Source organism: Ruditapes philippinarum, unplaced genomic scaffold (assembly GCF_026571515.1).
Source record: "Ruditapes philippinarum isolate M1 unplaced genomic scaffold, ASM2657151v2 ctg4004_1_1_1_1, whole genome shotgun sequence".
Classification (NCBI taxonomy): domain Eukaryota; kingdom Metazoa; phylum Mollusca; class Bivalvia; order Venerida; family Veneridae; genus Ruditapes; species Ruditapes philippinarum.
Window position 1 is genome coordinate 49,059 of NW_026859327.1, and position 20,009 is coordinate 69,067.

At 34.4% G+C, this 20,009-nt stretch overlaps 1 protein-coding gene across 1 annotated transcript in view; it reads right to left on the reverse strand.

Annotated features, from left to right (window-relative positions):
* LOC132756093 (ankyrin repeat domain-containing protein 11-like) overlaps window positions 1-20,009 on the reverse strand; it is a 72,800-nt gene that overhangs the window by 32,915 nt on the left and 19,876 nt on the right. Inside the window, exons 3-6 of the mRNA XM_060747084.1 lie at window positions 13,084-13,177; window positions 11,936-12,094; window positions 5,727-5,915; window positions 1,240-1,382 (exon numbers count right to left, since the gene is read on the reverse strand). Coding sequence (XP_060603067.1) covers window positions 1,240-1,382; window positions 5,727-5,915; window positions 11,936-12,094; window positions 13,084-13,177 — 585 coding nt within the window. The remainder of the gene's footprint in view (window positions 1-1,239; window positions 1,383-5,726; window positions 5,916-11,935; window positions 12,095-13,083; window positions 13,178-20,009) is intronic.

The window sequence follows — 20,009 nt, forward strand, 5'->3', positions numbered from 1 at the left end:
TAGTAGACACGCCTGGGTCAAGGCAATAGCTCCACTTTTTATCTTAGAAAAGTGGACCTAATAATGTCAAGCATTTTACTTTTTAATTTTTTTTTCTTAGAAAAGTGGAGCTAAAAATGTCAAGCATTTTACTTCTTAGAAAAGTGGAGCTAATAATGTCAAGCATTTTACTTTTTAGCTTTATGATTGCAATGTTGAGTGTTAAACTGTTTCATGTATCTACAAATTCTCAGAACGGCTAAGATGCTGGTACAATTGAATTACTAATGGTCTGACAAATACAAAATCACATATCATGTGGGACCTGCATTTCATTATCAATCAGGACCAAAATTGAATCAATACATTTGGAAGCCTTCTCCTTTTTTTCCCATTACTGTTAAACGTAACTATATACTGGTAATAAGGTAACATGTCAAAGTTTTTTCTGAATATTTTCAGTATTCAGTGAGAATAAAATAAGACCGTAAGACACTCGGAGATCTCTGTATATAGAAACAAACTGACATAAACATATTGACATTTCACCAGGAGCTCCAATGTTGACATAAATATCAAATAAATAATTTGCAAACACAACTTGAGAACATGCTTTCTTTATCCCACAGGCTATTTTTCCAATGCTAATTAAATCTATCAGTATGCAATGTATAAATTATATGTATATACAGAGCTATGCACTTATTTTCAGTCTGAAAATAACTTAGTTTCCAAACAAATCTGCAGGGAACTAAAGATTCAGGAAATTAATACAACAAAAGCATATGACTGAGTGATTTTGTGAGCTATGTTGAGTTTGAGTTACATGTAAAAAGGTTAATTAGTCAGGAAAGACACCAAATTCTCATTCCCAGCAGAAGCATTGGTTAAATGTAGTGAGATTAGAACCTTCAGAGGGTGTGGTTCCAGGGATTCGATTGTAGTCAGTGACCTCAACTGCTTAGGAAGAAAGCTTCAAGACTGATCACAAATTTCTGATTTTAAACTGCCACCAATATAATAAAGGAAATCAGTTAAAGTTGCTAGTGGCAAATGATTCTACCAATGGTAGCTGAGTAGACCAAAATCAGCCAGCACATCTGTGCCATCTGATCATGGTCTGCATTGTTCACTGATCAACTAGTAATATTTTTTTTGAATTTCTGGGAAATTCCCCAATAACGATAAATGGTTGTGTCCAGATTAAAATACAGACAAGTCCATTTAAGATATTTAGTATAGTAAGGGTTGAATATCTACCTTTCTATGGCCATTTATCGAAGCATCATGTAGTGGTGTATCATTTTCTAGTCCCTGTACATTCACATTGGCCCCAGCTTTTAGTAACTGTTTTGCAATAGAGAACCAACCTCGGTTACTGGCCTCATGTAATGGAGTCCAACCTGTAATTTATTAAAATCATATATAAATGAAAGTCATCGCATACATCAATTTCATTACAAATCTTACATTTATATTTTATCTTTTCAACTTCTGTTTTTTCACCAGGAAATACAAAAAGTCATGTAATGTAAACATATTAATATGATTGTATGACCAACTATTGGACTATATCAAAAACAACATAATACTCACTCCTTAGTATTGACCAGTTTTTGTTTTCTAAATTATAACCCACTCCCCTTTCCCCACAAATTAAAGAGTACATGTTTACCAACTATCATGTTCAGGATGTGGCTGTTGGTATAAAATGTTACAAAAAAACCCAACAAAAACAAACTTTTTTTTCATCATTAGCTAAATGTGACAGCGTAAAATGAAATATATAATTGCATTTACATTATTTTTTTTATGTGTGTCATTAAATCTCCATTCATCAGGATATGAAGACACAGATGGATTGTTCCTTTATTTTGTATAAACTATAATAAACTTAGTTATATACTCGAGGCTTTGTTCTTTCCTTAGCCAAAGAAAAACCTAACATAATTAAAAGCAGTACAAGATATTGTGTGTAAAAGGCACTATAAAATATATTTATGAGTATTCCTTCATTTATATGGCATGTTATATGGTAGATGATACGATATAAAATAAGGACATTATTGTCTTTTATGGAAATTCTTAGCAGGCTAATCTTCCAGAATAAAGTTAATGTCAACATTTTATGAAAACATTGTTTCATTCCCATATTTACAGTTTTTTTTTAAAGCTAGGCTTGTACCATGCCAAGGGGTTGGTCTAACACCATGACCACAAGATAAAAGATAGAACCTGTGTCGGTTTTAACTCCCTAATTATACTGCTGAATTTGCAAAACAGGCTTGCCCTGCTTTGAATTTGAAACAGTTCATGAATAGTTGCTCAAATTCGATACTTGAAAATATTGACAATTGCCACACAGTCTCATTGAAAATATAAAATAAACATGTTTTGACTTTAACCAAAGTAGATATGCTATATGTTTTAAACTGTACACACTGTAGGTGGACACAGCATGAATATATAGTGACGTTTTTTTTGTTTTTTTTTTTAAAGAAAAGACCAACTTTAATTGACATGTAATAGAGAATGTTTCACATGCATAATTTGTACTTTCTTTTATCCAAAAATTAGACATGTTCAAAGAGAATTTTATACATTTCAATAAATATCTGCAATTAAATAATTTTAGATTTATAAAAATTCAACTGAGAAGCCAATGAAATAGTCTGGTCAGATGGTGTCTTGTCAGACACATGGATGCACAGAATGGCCTAGCTCTATAATAGTGGCATATGTATGTTATTATTGATGATAATATATCGTTAGCCTGCTGGCGGCAACTGATTCTACCCATGCAAACAGTGCAGACCAAGACCGGCTGGCACGTCCATGCCGTCTGACTGTGGTCTGCACTGTTTGCTATTGTCAGTCAGTAGATGATTTGAACGTGATAGATGGTTTTGTCCACAGTAAAAGATGACCATTTAAAACTATTTTAGCATGGCAATAAGGTTATTAACATAAGAGAATTAATAACAAAACGACTTGGGATATTTTAAAACTGTCCTTCGTTGAAACGATTATCGATAATGCTATTTAGAACCTATTATAATACTTTTTTCATAACCTTTCAATATTGTACTTAGTGTTCCATTCAACTGAGCAAACATAGCACAAAAAATACACACTAATTAACATTATAAATGACTTGAAAAAAACTTCAAACACTGTGTAAACATTAACCCTAGCTTTACTTGGCTTTTTTATATTGTAATTTTAACTGGGACACAGTACATTAACCGCACAGCACTTGGTAAAAATATAAATTTAGAAATGTCATCATCTGTGAAGAAGTAGATGATATAACCACATGAGATCGCATTTCCTTTAATGCAACACAATAACAAGAGAGAAAAACTTCACAAATGTTAATGTCTCTGATTTCAAAATCTATGTACATGGTACAATATTTATATTTTCCAAACGCTTTTTACTGTTAATCTCCTAGATCCATAAGTGACACGCCTTTGCCACCGGTATAGAACCAAGCCAGCCTGCACATCAATACATTATGGACCTACACGTTTGAACCCAAAATGAGGCAACATTTTCTGTTTTTTGTTGATGTTTTTGTTGATGTTTTTGTTGTTGTTTTTTATACTCTCGGAACATTAAATTTTATCACTCCTATAGCTTGATTGTAAGGACATAACCATTTTAGAGTGAGTTTTCTGGGACAGACCAGTACTGGGTGTTGTATAAGGAAACATAGACCACAATCCTTCAGTCGAGTCCAGGCAGACAGATGTATCTCAATAAGCAACTAAAGTAGATACTGGCTTCTACAGACTTATCTTGAAACCTTATTTGTTTCATTTACAGTCAGAATATATATGTATAAAACAGATGTATAAATATTTGAACAGAACTTGTTTGTTAAAAGGACACAGGAAAATAAATATATACACTTTATATAATTGCTCTTTATAAATCTTACAACCAAAAGTGATTTACGCTTAAATTGTTTTCCAATAAAATTATACATGATCTATCTATGTCAGGTCAAGCAAATACATTAATTTTATATCTGGATATACATCAGCAAACTTTTACGATATATAAAGCACATTGGTATGAAGCCAGGACAGCTTGCACATATATGCAGTCTGACCTGGCTTTATTCTATAGGCTATTTTGAAAGCAAAATTTCCCTTTAACAACCAAAGCTAATTCAAAGCCCGTCAAAACAGCCAGAAGTTTAATTACTGTTGACCTATATTCACCAGTAAATACCGAGAATAGATTATATCTTAATTAACAACTACCACAGTTCCCCAGCACTAACAATGGCAACAGCTTGATTGTATAACAGCCTAGGAATGTAACTATCTATAATGTTAAAAAAGCTGCAACATACTCTATATTTTTCTTTTTATTCAAACCAGCTAAATCTAGTTTACAAGAGGCCACATTAAAAGTCTGACTGTTTTCTGACATAGTGAACAGATTTTTTTTATACCCCCCCCCCATACAAATCTTTAGGATCTCTTCAGAAACAAGTTTTCACTAGATACAGCAAATAATGTCTCTGTGACAGTAACAATTAAAAAATCAGTCATTTCAAGCAAACATCCTTATTTTCACCTAATTTGGCCTAAACTCGCAGTCAACTAATGTCAAACTAACCTGGGGATAAAAGGAACACATAATATTTAACAGTCGTAAAAACTGCTCTCAAATTAAACATGCACATCCCGGCATACTTTATTATAACCTCTCCAGTATACATCCTATTTCAGCTTATTCATTTCCCTTTAACTTGAACAAAATTTCTACATTTAAGACAACCATGTGAAATGAGATCAACCTGATAGGAAAGCTTAAAATAAAAGCAAAGCAATGAAATAAGACCTGCAGTGAAGTTTGGGATTAGATTTCATTGAAAAAGTCTTTTAAACTAGAGAAATCTCTGCCAACCACCACCTGTAGAGCTAGGCTTGCACGCCCACCTGAGCAAATTGCGAAAGCTTAATGCAGTTGGTTAAGTATTATGGTGCTAAAATTCCTTACAGTTACAAAGTACTATTCTAATTATAATGCAGAACAATGTTATTATGCAAATTCAGCAAGATTAAAGGATGGCGAGTTTGTATTTAGCTAGCAGGAACTTAATATCCCCCTCCCTCAAAATCAGAGGAAATATAGCTTGACCCTTGTCAATCCACCAGGTTTCATCCGCCCCCCTGTCCTGCTTTTCATCTTTATACTGACAAAGCAACAGAATATGAAGTGAAGGCACCCATGTTTCAAGGACATACATGTATTTCTAATTTTTACAGTATTTACAGTGTTTTTGTCATGTTTCTGTTGGCAATCGCCCATTCAAGCCTAGATTTTGAACCCATTTTCTACATGCTGTTTACATAAGCAAAACATGCCTGTCAAAAGATAACATATATTTGATGTAGTGCTAAAATTTTACTTGAAAAGAAATATATTGATCTTTCACTTTCAAGGCTTTACTTCTTTTATCAGCAAGGGTTTGTAAGATAGTTTCTAAAAGAACTGTAAACTTCAAATAACTTATTTTTGTGCCTGTTTTGCCCCAATTCAATAAACAATAAGCAATGGCCTAGACCTATTTCCTTCTTGTGCAGGTAGATTTAATTCATACACAAAGCATTACACAGAGCTTATCAATCAAGTAACCCATATGACACCATAAATAAGTTGGCAGCTTACAAGATTTGGTTCAACAAAAACTTATATAAAATGATCAGAATTTCGTTTCATAAGCTTACCAGCAAAATCTGCGACATTAACATCAGCGCCAGCTTTGATCAGTTTCTTCAGGAGCTTGATGTCACCTTTGATGGCCGCTATATGTATGGGCATCTCCCCACGCTCATTACGCTTGAACACTTTCTTGTCGAGCTGTGTTTTCTTTATCTGTAGCAAAGGAGTTGGCGACGGCGGCCTGACACTGTTATCTGAAAATATTAATAAATAAATTATTACAGGAATCATTACATAACGTTTTTAACATAACCTTTATAATTATAAAGATTTAGTTTATAAATAGTATATGTGTTTATAGCAGACACTGTCAATTACAGAAAAAGTACCTATTTACAAAACTTTTGATATTAATAAAGGTTTAGATAATTTGTTTGACTTTCTCCAGACAGACTAAAAGGTAATTCAATTGGGAAAATTGATAAAGTTTTGAATTAAGAACATGCAGGGAGCCAAAGTGTCAACCATCAAAAAGTAAAAGTCAACCATCAGGGAGTCAAGTTAACAATTAGGGAGCCAAATTTAATCATCAGAGGTAAAAAATCAACCATAAGGAAGCCAGTCAACCATCATAGAGTCTAAGTAATCTACTTCCGTGCCAACGCAAATCATCAAAGAGCCAATGTTAAAAGTTCCCCATCAGGAAGTCAAAGGCAACCATTACGGAGTCAATGTCATCCATCTTGGAGTAAAATTAACCATCTGAAAACCAATTTGATCCACCAAGAAGCCAAAATCAAACACAAGGGAGCTAAGTCAACCATCTAGAAAATGCAAGGTCAAAGGTGCAGTTCTAAAATACTGATTATTTGAAAATAGGAGCTATTTTATACCAATGTTCTTGTCTGGCAAAATTTTGTTTAAAACTTCTCAAGGCTGAACATATATTATAATAAAACTTTGTCTTTCACTGTTTAAACATTCATGAATACGTACTGCCAAGTAAAGAACAGATGCATGTATTTCTCTACTCATGTTTATATTCTAGCACCTAAAAGATTCCATTTATCTGTCTTAAGACCTAATGCTCACTGACAGTTCAGAAGCAGTTTCAAAATGCCTTTTAAACTTTAGACAGTGAATCCATTCAATTACACATAAATATTTAAAATCAGCCAGTGCAAACACAATTATTTCCCAGAAAATCTGACCTCAATAGTTTCCCAAAAGCAAGAAAGAAAGTAAAATAGTGAAAGAAAGAAAAAGAAACAAGGTGCCAAAATAAAAATTTACAGCCTTCAAAGTTCTGGCTTCAAATTCAAGGAAATTCTAAAACTGTTCTACAGGAATCTGAAGAGCTAAATGAGAAATCTTAAATTACAGCCAAGGAAGGAGTTTTTTTGTGGTTTTTTCTTTATAAAATTGTGAGATGTGAACTTTCACAAGGCTCGACATTGGTACACTATTTTGAAATCCTAGGCATGTGTTCTTTACCATGCCAAATACTGCCGATGGACTTGCCAAACTTTCAATCTGGACACAACCATTCCATCAATTTTTTGGAAAATTCTAAAATATTTTACGAACTAAATTAGTCAATGGTGCAGACCATGCTCCGATGGCATGGATGTGGTGTCTGATTTTGGTCTCCACTGTTTGCAGGGTATATTTTGTTGCAGACAGCTGGCTACAGTTTAATAAGGGATTTAACAGTAAACAATGTATGGTTGAATTACATAATATCTCAATTAGTTGACTATCCATAACCAAATAGAGAAATCGATATAATAACTCTCATAATCAAGACTCTTAGTTCATATCTGCAACTTCCTGAAATATATCAGATTGACACACTTGTTACTATAAAAACCCTTGTTATATAATGAATAATCAACCCTGTAAGACCAGTTACAAAAACAAAAGGTGAATAAATAGAACATTGATCAGCCTACATGTTTATGCAGTTTGACAAGGATTAAATTGTTCATAGTCAATGATGAAATCCCTATAAAATTCAATGTTTCTATTTTTGAAATTGGTATTCAATATAAAACAGATTAACCTACCAACCTACCTAGTCTTAACCTAGCCTACTACCATTACCTGCCTAAACTGAGGGAAATTTTTTAGCCTGCCTAAACTGACGGGAAATCTTTAGCCTGTCTAAACTGAGGAAAATTTTTACCCTGCCTGAACTGAGGGGAAATTTTTTAGCCTGTCTAAACTGAGGAAAATTTTTACCCTGCCTGAACTGAGGGGTAATTTTTTAGCCTGTCTATACTGAGGGAAATTTTTAGCCTGCCTGAACTGAGGGAAATTTTTAGCCTGCCTGAACTGAGGGAAATTTTTAGCCTGTCTAAACTATGTATGGGGAAATTTATAGCCTGTCTAAACTAAGGGAAATTTTCAGCTTGCCTGAACTGACGGGAAATTTTAGCCTGTCTTAACTGAGGGAAATTTTTTAGCCTGCCTTAACTGATAGGAACCAAAGATAATTTTAAGGCTGGCCAACTTGAAGCTATATGACAGTAGTTTAACATATTTTCCCATAAATCTTTATGATGACCTTTCCCTCTGTTTTTCTATCAGTACTTGCTATATTATCACTAAATGTCAGTATGTCAGCTAATATTATCTTTTCTCACAATATTGTCGCTAATTACACCATTATATCTTCTAAACCATGTATAACTAATATATATATATATGTGTATGTATGCTATTAATTGCCAACAACTAGCTTATCGATTAGTTATATAAGCATATTTCACAACTACATTTTTTTTAAAGTCAAGTATATTTCATCCGCTGTATTTACAGGCCTTTTTCACACAAAAAGTACCTAGCCCAGTTTGTGAAATTCTGCATGGTAAAATTGCCTTATTGAAAAAATATCGGGTACCAGATTCAAACTCTTTTTGTATTGTATTTCTAACTGTATTTTAAATTATACAACATTGTTTATTTCAAACAACACAAATATCAACCCATGCATGACATATAAACAATAAAATTTGAAAATAAAATGTGAGGAAACATCTGTCTGTTATTACAACAGAATTACCAGAAATTTCATTTTATTTGGGCCTTTTTCTAAAGATCGCGGACAAAATAAGCACACTGGGAAGAGGCATAATTTTTCTATACTTGACTTATTTTTCAAAACAAACTTTCACTTTTGCACAACTGCACATGAAATGATATTGAAAGTGTTACTAAAACAAAGCAATTTAGTGGTCTCTAAATTTAAAGTTGGACCCCTTTTTATAGTGACAGGTTTTTTATTTATGGCTTTTATACAGAGGTGGTTTTTGCTTCTTTAGTTTCCCCGCAAAAAACTATGTACAATCGCTGCACATAACTTTCCAAATTTGTTATCCATAAAAACTTTCATATAATGAACAGTATAATGTTATTACATTTTTTTCATCTACTCTAATTTGATAACCTTTATTTAGCAGCTGTGACTTGTTATGATACTTACTACCTAGAGGTCATATCTAAACTTATTGTCACGATTATCCATATCTATTTATGCAGAAAGTAGCTGGGTAATATTACATTTGTCATTTTTTTTGTTGGGTTTCAAGTTGCACTAACACAGTATAGGTCATATGGCAACTTTCCAGCTATAAATAATGGAGGAAGACCTCCTGTGCCATTCTAGGCATTATCTAAGGCACAGGCTGGCACCTGTGTAAAACCACAGAAAAGAAGCTGTAAGTTAGCTGGATACCTTCCTCCGAAGTCCCTTGTGGGATTTGAAACCACCTCTAGGGAGGGCCAAGTGGTTTGAAGTCGGAAACTTTAACCACACTGCCACAGACACCCCTTTCTCTGTGATTTAATAATTAAGAATTTTTCTACTTTATATTTTTGGGGGAAGAATGTTAAGTGCTACCATTATTTGTAATGTGTAGATAATCTATAACACCAAATAGTAAATTATATAAATCAAACATTTCTTGACACGAGAACGAAATTATAAGTTTCATACTCAATGTTTTATTTATAACAATAATAATGATTTATACATACACGTAGGAAGAAACCCCAAGTCATAATAACATTCATTAATTTTTAAAACAGGCAGTCATTAAAGCACTTTATGAGCCATTAAATGGGGGAAATGAGAATGATATATCCCCATAAATATCTTCCTTAACAAATCTGAACATTAAACTAGTAGTGTGGGAATTGATTTGATCATGTCAAGCCAGCCTGCACAATGTGCAGTCTGAGTTAACTAACTTATGTACTTCTGTTTGACCAAACTTTATACTGTTGGCTGCACATTCGTAGAGTCCGACAAGACTTTTATACTATTGGCTGCACATTTGTACAATCTGACCAGACTTTATACTATTGGCTGCACATTTGTACAGTCTGACCAGACTTTATACTATTGGCTGCACATTGGTACAGTCTGACCTGACCTTATACTATTGGCTGCACATTTGTACAATCTGACTAGACTTTATACTATTGGCTGCACATTGGTACAGTCTGACCTGACCTTATACTATTGGCTGCAAATGGATACAATCTGATCAGACTTTATACTATTGGCTGCAAATGTGTACAGTCTGACCAGACTTTATACTACTTTTGCTTAATGTAAGCCTTTAATATTGGAACCTCATACATTTACAATAGACTCAAAACAGGAAAAGTCCATTAAACAAGTTTAGCAGGGGGATAAGGTTAAGACACTTGGCAGCCTTTTATATTAGGACTTGATGACTTCTTGAAAACTTTCATGTATCATTATCTAGTCAGAAAAATTCCATATTATCTGGCAACATGTCATTTTTATCATTAGCATAACTCTGCTGAACTGATAAAAGCTAAGACACTGAAGGATTTTTGACATTGTTAGAATTTAATAAGAACATTTTAAGTGCTTTTCTTAAATTTTTATCTAGACAAAATATTGAAAATTGGCATCAACATTTTTTTTAAACCGAACTTTTTTCAATTTCTAGTTTAATTTCTGCTTTTACATCAGTCTCACAATCCCAAGTCTGACCTCAAAACAAATAGGAAAAAAAAATTTCTTCTCTTCAAATTACTGTTCTTCTCACTGATAAGGACTTATTCAGCACAAATTGCAAGTAATTTCTTGTCAATGCAAGTTTTTTAGACCAATAAGTAGGAAATTCCCCCCTTATAAATGCAAATATCTCTAAATAGAATTTGTCTAACTTCGACTTTATTTTTCTGATGCAATTTCCAATGTTTGATTCTCCTACTTTTTCACCTAGTTCAATAAAAATAGATTCTAGCTCTAAGTCCGCAATTGATTTTTCTAATGGGATTTGCCTTAAAGTGGTCAACCTCAGTTAATCCATGGTTTTGTAGTAGGATTAAATCTTAAAATTAATCCTGATATTTTTAAACCTGAAAGAGCTTAGGGACTGAGGTCAATGTATATGTAATACCAGGCATTTCAATTTAACAAGATTTGATCAGTGAGACTGGTACATAGAGGAAAATCTGGAGAAAAAAATAATGCTTTGGAATGATTAACAAAATCCTGCCTAAGGGTCAGGCTATACTTAACCCTTTCCACTCTGAATTTGTGTAATGAATTTGCCCTTCTGTAATTTTGGAGTAGCCCATTCCAAGTTTAAGGGATTTCAGTATAAAATACATAAATTACTTGAAAAACCTGAAGCTGGCCAGGCAACAGTATAGAACCTGCTCAGACTGCACTGGCCTGGTGCTGTACTAGTTTCAAAGGCTAATCACTTCCAGTTTCAACAAGTAATGACTTAATTACATAGTCATCTTCTACATTTACTAAGAAAATTGTTCAGTAAAATCAGTCAGTAAATCTTTATTTAAAAAAAGTCTCCCTAAAATCATCAACTGTTTTGTCCAGATTGTAAAATGGACAAGAGCATATAAGATATTTAGCAGGTTTACTATTAGACAGCCAACGAGATTTATACCCAAAGCTCATCAAACCAAAAATATTGGAAAGTCAAACCTTACACCTAACCAGATTACTTCACATGTTTTGAGAAGATTTATATAAGGACAGGACAGGATAAGACCTTATAAATAAAAGGAAGAACATTGCAGTAAAAGGAACCATAAAACATGTGATATCCAGTATTTCATTTCTGGCAGGCATCTGAGAATCAATACCATCATAAATCTGCATTTTTTGTAGACTTTTCATGCAATTTTATACACAAAACAAATTTTAGGGAAGATTTTTACAGCCCTCTATATAAACGGATGATTATTTTTTCTTTTTTTCGCTTACCTTGGGTAGTTTCATCCGACATGCGCATAATCATGGCTAGTTGTTGCCGTTCTGAGAGTGGTACCGAACGTGATCCTCCCCCTGGAGTTTTAGGGTTGGTCATAGGCGATGCTTCGAGGCTTAGACTACCACGTTTACGTTTATTAGGAGTTTTCTTATCTGTAAATTAATAAAGTTATTGTTAAGTTAAACGAAAAAGCAAACATACAGAATCACCCTGTTATTTATTTAGGCAATCATCTTACCATGAGAAAATATCTGAAGCTAAAACAATCTTTCATTATTTTGACATGTCAAGGCCACTGAAAGAATAAATTTTGCAGAATGCCAAATGTTTTTTCTTGGTTTTGACAATGCATGTGTTATATGTCAGCTTACACAATTATTTATGAAAAATAATCAGAAGTGTAATTAAAGGTCTGTTCCAACTTCCTTACAATCATGGTAATTTAAGACCTGTGAGAAAGTGTTGTAGTAAAATGTTAAACATAATCTTTTAATATTATTCAAGATGAAACAAAAATGGTTATTTAAATGAATCTTTCTCAACCAGTCAGTTCCTAAACTAAACCTGAAGAAACAATGTGGCTCTTTAAGCCTTAATTAAATACAGGTAAAATAATCATAAAATACGAGGGTTCAAATCCCTATAGAAGTATGAATCTTTTGTTCAGTCGAGGGTTTACTGCAAAACTGTAGTAAGTCCTTATAAGTTACTGCAGTTTTGCTATCAATCCTCGTTTAAAGAAGCTTTTGGATCATCAGTGAACATAGCAAGGTGAAAAATGCAATTATGCTACAAAGACAGGGAGGGTATCACCAGGTTTTTCTTTCTGCAGAAAAAAATGATGGGTGTAATTACCGACTAGGTCATTTGGTAAAAGTGGTGCAACATTTTACTGGTATATGGGTACCCAGCCTCAGTCGATATGCACTGTGGTATATTACATAGTTTCTTTAGTACTTGATCACAATATATGATCATGTATTTCAACTATTTCAAACATTAATTATAGTTTTAGATGTATATTCTCTTTCATAACAATCAATGTGTACTGCAATTCAAGTTTTTGACTATCATTGCCTAAATTGTTAAAATTTTATACCAGCAACCTGTCACAGAGTAAAGTAATTACACACTAACATACCATCATCATCATGTGTTGGGGAAGCTGGAGACAGTAGCTTTCTCTTCATACCCTTGTCATCTGGTTGAGGCGTTCTGACAATGAAAGGCTTCTCCTGAAAAAATAACGCCAATCACACTTAATAGATCACACTTCTACACAAAATTGTATTCTAAATAAGCACGATGTTATTTCAATTCGGAGCACAATTAGTGATAATGATTGCAAGTCCCCCTATATAGACATTCATTTGGATCACAAATTGTGATGTCTGTGAGAAATAACCATATAATTAGCTTCTGAATTTGTGAAATCATTAAGTTAAACTGAAAAGACCATTTTTGACCCATATCAATATCTATTTTTACTTTTTTTCATGACGTTTTAAACTAGTAATGCATCATACATGTATATGCATATAAGTTCTTTTTTCAGTAAGAAGGGAATAATTGGGTTATAATTTCCTCTTTTTTTTTTCTTTTTTTCATTTGGTTTTAAGTCACACAAACACTGTTAAAAGGTCATATGGCGACCTTCCAGGAAGAAGACCTCAGGTGCCCATCTGTGCATTGTTTCAGACAAAACTAGGTACCTGAGAAGAACCACTGTAAGGCCATCCTTAAACAAGAGCTGTCCGTAAGACAGCGCGCTCGACTTTTTTAGTGCTTGCCTATAATACAAAACATTGACAGTTAAGGGCCATAATTCAAATAAAATCTTTGACAGAATTACCTTCTCCTGGACATGTTTGGGAATCATGATTGTAAACAAGTATTCCAACTTTCAAATTAATATCTCAAACAGTTCAGTCAAAAAGTGGACTGGTACTAAAAACTTAACCAAGATTCTAAGTCGATAAAAGGCCTTAATTTTTAAAACAAATCCTTGACAGAGTTACCTTCTCTTGCGTACAGATGGGGGTAATGATGTGAAATAGCATTAAAAGTTTCAAAGCAATATCTCAAAGGGTTAAGGCAATAAGTGGATTTTACCCATATTCAATGTATTTTCTAAGTCAAAAAGGGGCATAATTCTGTCAAAAACCTTGACAGAGTTATGTCCTCTTGTCTGTTGATGAAGGTCGTGATGGTAAACAAGTATGGTCAGTTTCAAAGCAATACCTCCAATGGTTTTGAAATAAAGTGAGGTGGTACAAAAAACTTAACCAAGCTCAATACACTTTCTAAGTCAAAAAAGGGCCATAATTCTGTCAAAAACCTTGACAGAGTTATGTACTCTTGTCTGTAGATGGAGGTTATGATGGTGAACAAGTATGGTAAGTTTCAAAGCCATACTTGCAATACTTCTGAAATAAAGTGGGGTGGTACGAAAAACTTAACCAAGGTGTGACGCCAATGCCGACGCCGGGGCGAGTAGGATAGCTCCCCTTTTCATAGAAAAGTCGAGCTAAAAAATGTTCGTTTGCAGTAACGCGACCGACTCACAAAATTTGCCCCTACTCAAAATTTTTTTTCATGGTCTGGATAAAAAATTTTTTTTTTGAATCAGAAAAATATGCATTGTGCTTTGTTTTTGTTCTTTTAAAGGTAAATAGAAGAAATAAAATGTAGATCTTATTAAATTAGAATTCAGTTATCAATTTATTAATTGTTACCAGAATATCAAAGCATATACTGTCCAGCATTTTGAAATTCCATGTTTAGTTGGGAGTACAGTTCAATAAAAAAAAAAAAAAATCGACCTACCTACCCATCTTGAAAATTCAGGGTCGGGTTACTGCAAACAAATATTTTTTTAAGGATGGCCTAAGCTAGCTTGATAGCTTCCACAGATGAATAAATCAAATGTCCTTGACAGGATTCAAACCCACAATGTTGCATGAGGATCAAAAGGTTTAAAGTTAAAGACCTTAACCATTCAGCCACGAATGCCCCTTAGTAACTAATCAAAATGCCATTGTTTTCAATGTTAACATGTAAAGATTATGGACCCTAATGAATTGTTTAACATCAGCTAATATCATATAGTATCATGATAACCCTAAACCACTATTTTTGGTATTTTTTTTGCATGTTACATTGTAAGAGGGGGTTTTCCACTGTGACGTCATTATCGATAAAAATTTCAACATGTCTTCTTAAATGCAAGTTCATTATAAATTCATTAGGGTTTGTAATCATTAAAAAAACAAATAATACAGGAATACAGTTATCATAAAAATTATTACTGAAATAATACTATAAAATCATCATCATATCTTCTTCTAAAGTTGCACTTTTTCTATTGCCCTTTATAAGATTTCAATACAGTGATTTCTATTGCCACTATTTATCAGCTCATCAAAAGTATTTTGAAGACTGTTTGACCAGTTGGCAACCATTCAACACACTGACCTTTATGAATACAGACAGGTATACTTATTAAACTATTACCTGAACAGAAATCTAGGTCAAACCAACCTGTATGTAATTGGCAAAGTAAAAATCTATGTATAAATCCTCCACAAAAAGGGACACTTGAATTTTTTTTTTATAACAGTTGGTTTGTGAAAAGGCCACCCTTGCCATACTTTCATAAGGTTAAGTTGATCTTTTTTTCTCATATATAGAAGGGTCAGAATAAATGAGGCCTATTAATACACATGTATAATGGTCAAACCTAGTTTAATGATAAGGTCAACAACAGATTTTAATATATGTATACCTTGACATGTACAGTGTATGAGGTTTTTATGTAGCAGGGTTCTGTTTATGACATGGACACAATACACTGCTGAGAAAACAACTATTATGATCAACACAATTACACATACAGCCTTGACTTGTACATTAAACTTACAGCAAAACATGTACAACTTACATACACCTGCTAGAAAACATGGGTAAAATATCTTTACAAATTTCAGTATGTTGGATTTATTTCCTTCTATAATGCTATAATGGGTATAGAAGACTTTGTATAGAAGATTTGTTTACATCAGCCTTTAACTATTACATGTACTTTATTCATGAGTCCATGAATCAACGATCATCTTAACCTATTCTCCACAACAAACTTCCAACTTCTCCACATAATCGAAAGACAAAAAATTAATGTTTCCAGTTAGTCAATTTGTTTTTGAACAATCTACACAAAATGCTTTGTACTGCAATCACATTTAAAACTTAACATTCTGCGCTTATGTGGTACCATTCCCCACATTTAACAAGTCTGCATTTTGCCAGTGTGAAAAATCTAGGCCAACCAGACAGCTTAAAGAAATACAGACAGAAACCATAGTAAATCAACTTTGGTCAGTTATTGAATCTCCATTTTACCAATTATTGATCAAACCTAGCTATTATCTATTCCCATTTAGTTGTGATGATGGATAATTAAACCTAGAATATAAGATAATGAGTTAATATCCTCCTGCTAAATTTGACTCTTAATGATCAGTCTCCCATTTGAGAGGCAGGTGGGGATGGGGGGAGGAGGTCAAATGATTGGGATGAGGGGATAAGATATATGCAAGACATCATCAGTGACAGTAGTCCAGACAACAAGAAGAAGTTCTACTCCTACATCAAGAGCAAGGGTCAGGAAATGGTTGGTGTAGCCCCCCTGAAGAACATTGCTGGTTTCATTCGGAGTGACAGCAAGAGCAAGGCCAGTATACTGAACCAGCAGTTCAGCTCTGTCTTCACCCGAGAACCCACAGAGAACTTACCTGACAAGGGACCAAGTAGCCACCCCAGCATGTCATCTATTACAGTTAGGGAACCAGGAGTACGGAAATTACTCCAAAATCTTAACTGCCATAAAGCTGCAGGCCCTGATGAGATTCCGACCAGGTTCCTCCATTTAGCTGCTGATGAACTGGCACCAATACTTACCCGCCTTTTCCAGTTCTCCCTTGACTCTTCTGAAGTACCTCAGGACTGGAGAGATGCAAATGTAGTACCCATCTACAAAAAGGGAGATACACACATCCCGGCCAACTATAGGCCCGTCTCACTTACATCGATCACCTGCAAGATCCTGGAACACATTGTCCACAGTAATATAATGTCACACTTTGACACCAACCATATACTGAGAGACAACCAGCATGGTTTCAGGAAACGTCGCTCATGGCGAAACTCAACTTTTAACAACAGTTGACACCATCGCCAAGTATCTCTCAGCGGGTACCCAGTAGACGCCATTCTACTTGACTTCGAGAAGGCGTTCGACAAAGTCCCTCATTCCAGACTCCTCTACAAGCTAGATTTCTATGGCGTGAGAGGTCCCTTAAATCAGTGGATCAAATCCTTCCTGAGCAACCGCAAGCAACAGGTAGTCCTTGAAGGCACCAAGTCTGATCAAGATGATGTTATATCTGGCGTTCCCCAGGGAACCGTTCTAGGTCCACTTTTGTTCCTGGCCTACATAAATGACATGCCTGACTGCACATCATCTGACATCCGACTCTTTGCGGACGACAGCCTCATGTTCAGAGTCATCAAGAGTACAAATGACAAGACAAGGCTGCAACAGGATCTTGAAGCTTTGGAACAATGGGAACGAACCTGGCTTATGCGCTTCAATGCTTCCAAGTGCTATGTATTACACATATCATCAAACAGAAAGATAGATCACCAACACCAGTATATACTTCATGGCCAAGTCCTGCAATCAGTGGACCACAGCAAATACCTTGGTGTAACTGTCTCCAAACAACCTCTCATGGGACAAGCACATACAGAATGTAGCTGCCAAAGGAAACAGAACACTGGGATTTGTGAGGAGAAACTTGAAGGATTGTACACCACAACTGAAAGCAGCAAGTTACTGCACTTTTGTACGCCCAGGTCTTGAATATGCAGCAACGGTTTGGGATCCTCATCTTCAGACACACATAGATTCACTTGAGCAGATCCAGAAAAGGGCAGCCAGGTTTGTCAAAAATGACTATAAATCCAGAACACCTGGATGTATGACAGAAATGCTGAGGAGCCTGGATTGGAATACCCTCCAACAGAGAAGGAAGGAAGCAAGGTTAGGCATGCTCTACCGCATTCAACATGACCTAGTAGACATCCCCAAGGACAAGTACCTACCACTGAGTAACCAATCCAAGAAGAACACCAGTGACAGTAGAACACGTATACGTTTCTACCAAGAACGCACCACTGGCAGGATGTATACAAATACCTTCTTCCCAGGACAATTGTTGATTGGAATGGCCTGGCATCAACAGTCACCGCCGCGGAAACATTGGATGCTTTCCGCGCGCGCCTGCCGGCCTCCGTCTAAATTCACTTCACAACGTCTCTGTAAATAAAGTTTTTATCAGTTTTTACAACTTTTATCGCTGAGCGGAAGAGTGTTCCATCTCACCATGTACATAGTTTCGCAGAGCCTCATTACGTTCCTTTTGGATCCCGGCTCTTATACTGGAAGAAGAAGAAGAAGAAGAAGAAGAGCAGGAAGAGGGGCTGGTCAGCTTCATTATAAATTTCTCATTTTCTATTCTTTGTGGTAGGCAATAGGTTGAGGGTCTGATCACACTAATAAGACTTTAATTTCTTATTCTTTGTAAAAAAAAACTTGGCATGGAAAAATATAATCTTATTATTTATATGTCAAAAACAGGTTCCTGCTCATTGGCCATGAAATATTTCTAATCTCACATTTCAACAAACTTTAACTTTTTATTCAAGTTTCACCATAATTTGTTTGTTTATTCAATGCAAACGTTTGAATAAGTTGCACAATGTCCCTATTGAAATCGTATTTACATATTAACTGGAGAAGATTGCAGTATACACACCATAAATTCTTTCCCCTTAAGGTTAAACTAGGCAACATCTGGTTATTTTCTACTGAATGTCTTTTCAGCTAATGCACTTACTATCACCACCTGGGTTCAACTTCTATTTTGCATAGCCTTTCAGATCCATAAAAAGCTGAAAAGCTTGATGGGTTCTTTTTTCTCCCCACCTTTCATAGACTCAATTTATACAGGTTGGTTTTATATTAATAGTACAGAAAATGACATTTCAGTTAAAGAAAATGTTGGGATATATTAATGGTTATATATTTTATCATAATTATCATAACTATAAACTATATGTGTTTTTTTTCTCGTAAAGTAACGAAACTTGGAGAATTTTTTTTTAATGATCAAAGAGTGAACTACTGTACCCCTAAAAGTTTTATAAATGCATATTTGTTTTTAACAGCAGCAAAAGATTGTACTTGTGCAACCAGTGCAGACCAAATTCAGTCAGCACATCCATTACATCTGACCTTGGTCTGCACAGTTTGCTATTCAGTCAGTACATATTTTGAAATTTCCCCCAAAATGATGAATGGTTTATCCCATATTGAAAGATGGACAAGTTCATTTTAGATATTAAGCCTGGTAAGGGTTAAAAACAAAGTCAAGGCTGAATGTGAAACTGGTTCAACAGTATACAGTTAAACGATAAAGTTTGTTTTTAACCTTTTAACCAGATGTATGCTTTTTGAAAGCAGAGAAAATAAGTTCAAAATTTGGAACATGTGTTACGAAACAACTGTTTTAACCAACACAGCGGGTGGGGTATTGTATAATTAGTAAGTTGGTAGCTGTTGTCTTTAAATCCACAAGAATGTATGGAAAAACTTCAGTCATTGACTAAATAACAAAGATTTACTATGCTACATAATTAATTATCATGATACAGCTATCTATACTGACAAGAGCGGTGTATTATTTTTACATGTGAGAAAAAAAAAGTTTCCCATGGCATGAGTACATTTCTTCAACCTGTGTGTGTTTTTGGCAGAGGTTTAGTATATATCATCTATGAACATTCTTGATCTCCTGCCATACCCAACATGCTTTTCTAAAAACTCATCTTGAGTTCCTACATTTCACATAAATAATATCTTTATAATGCAAATATTTCAACTTGTATTCAAATGTTTTGTGAAGTGGATTGAATTACCCTTAAAGAAGCAAGGTTGAATCTTGTATA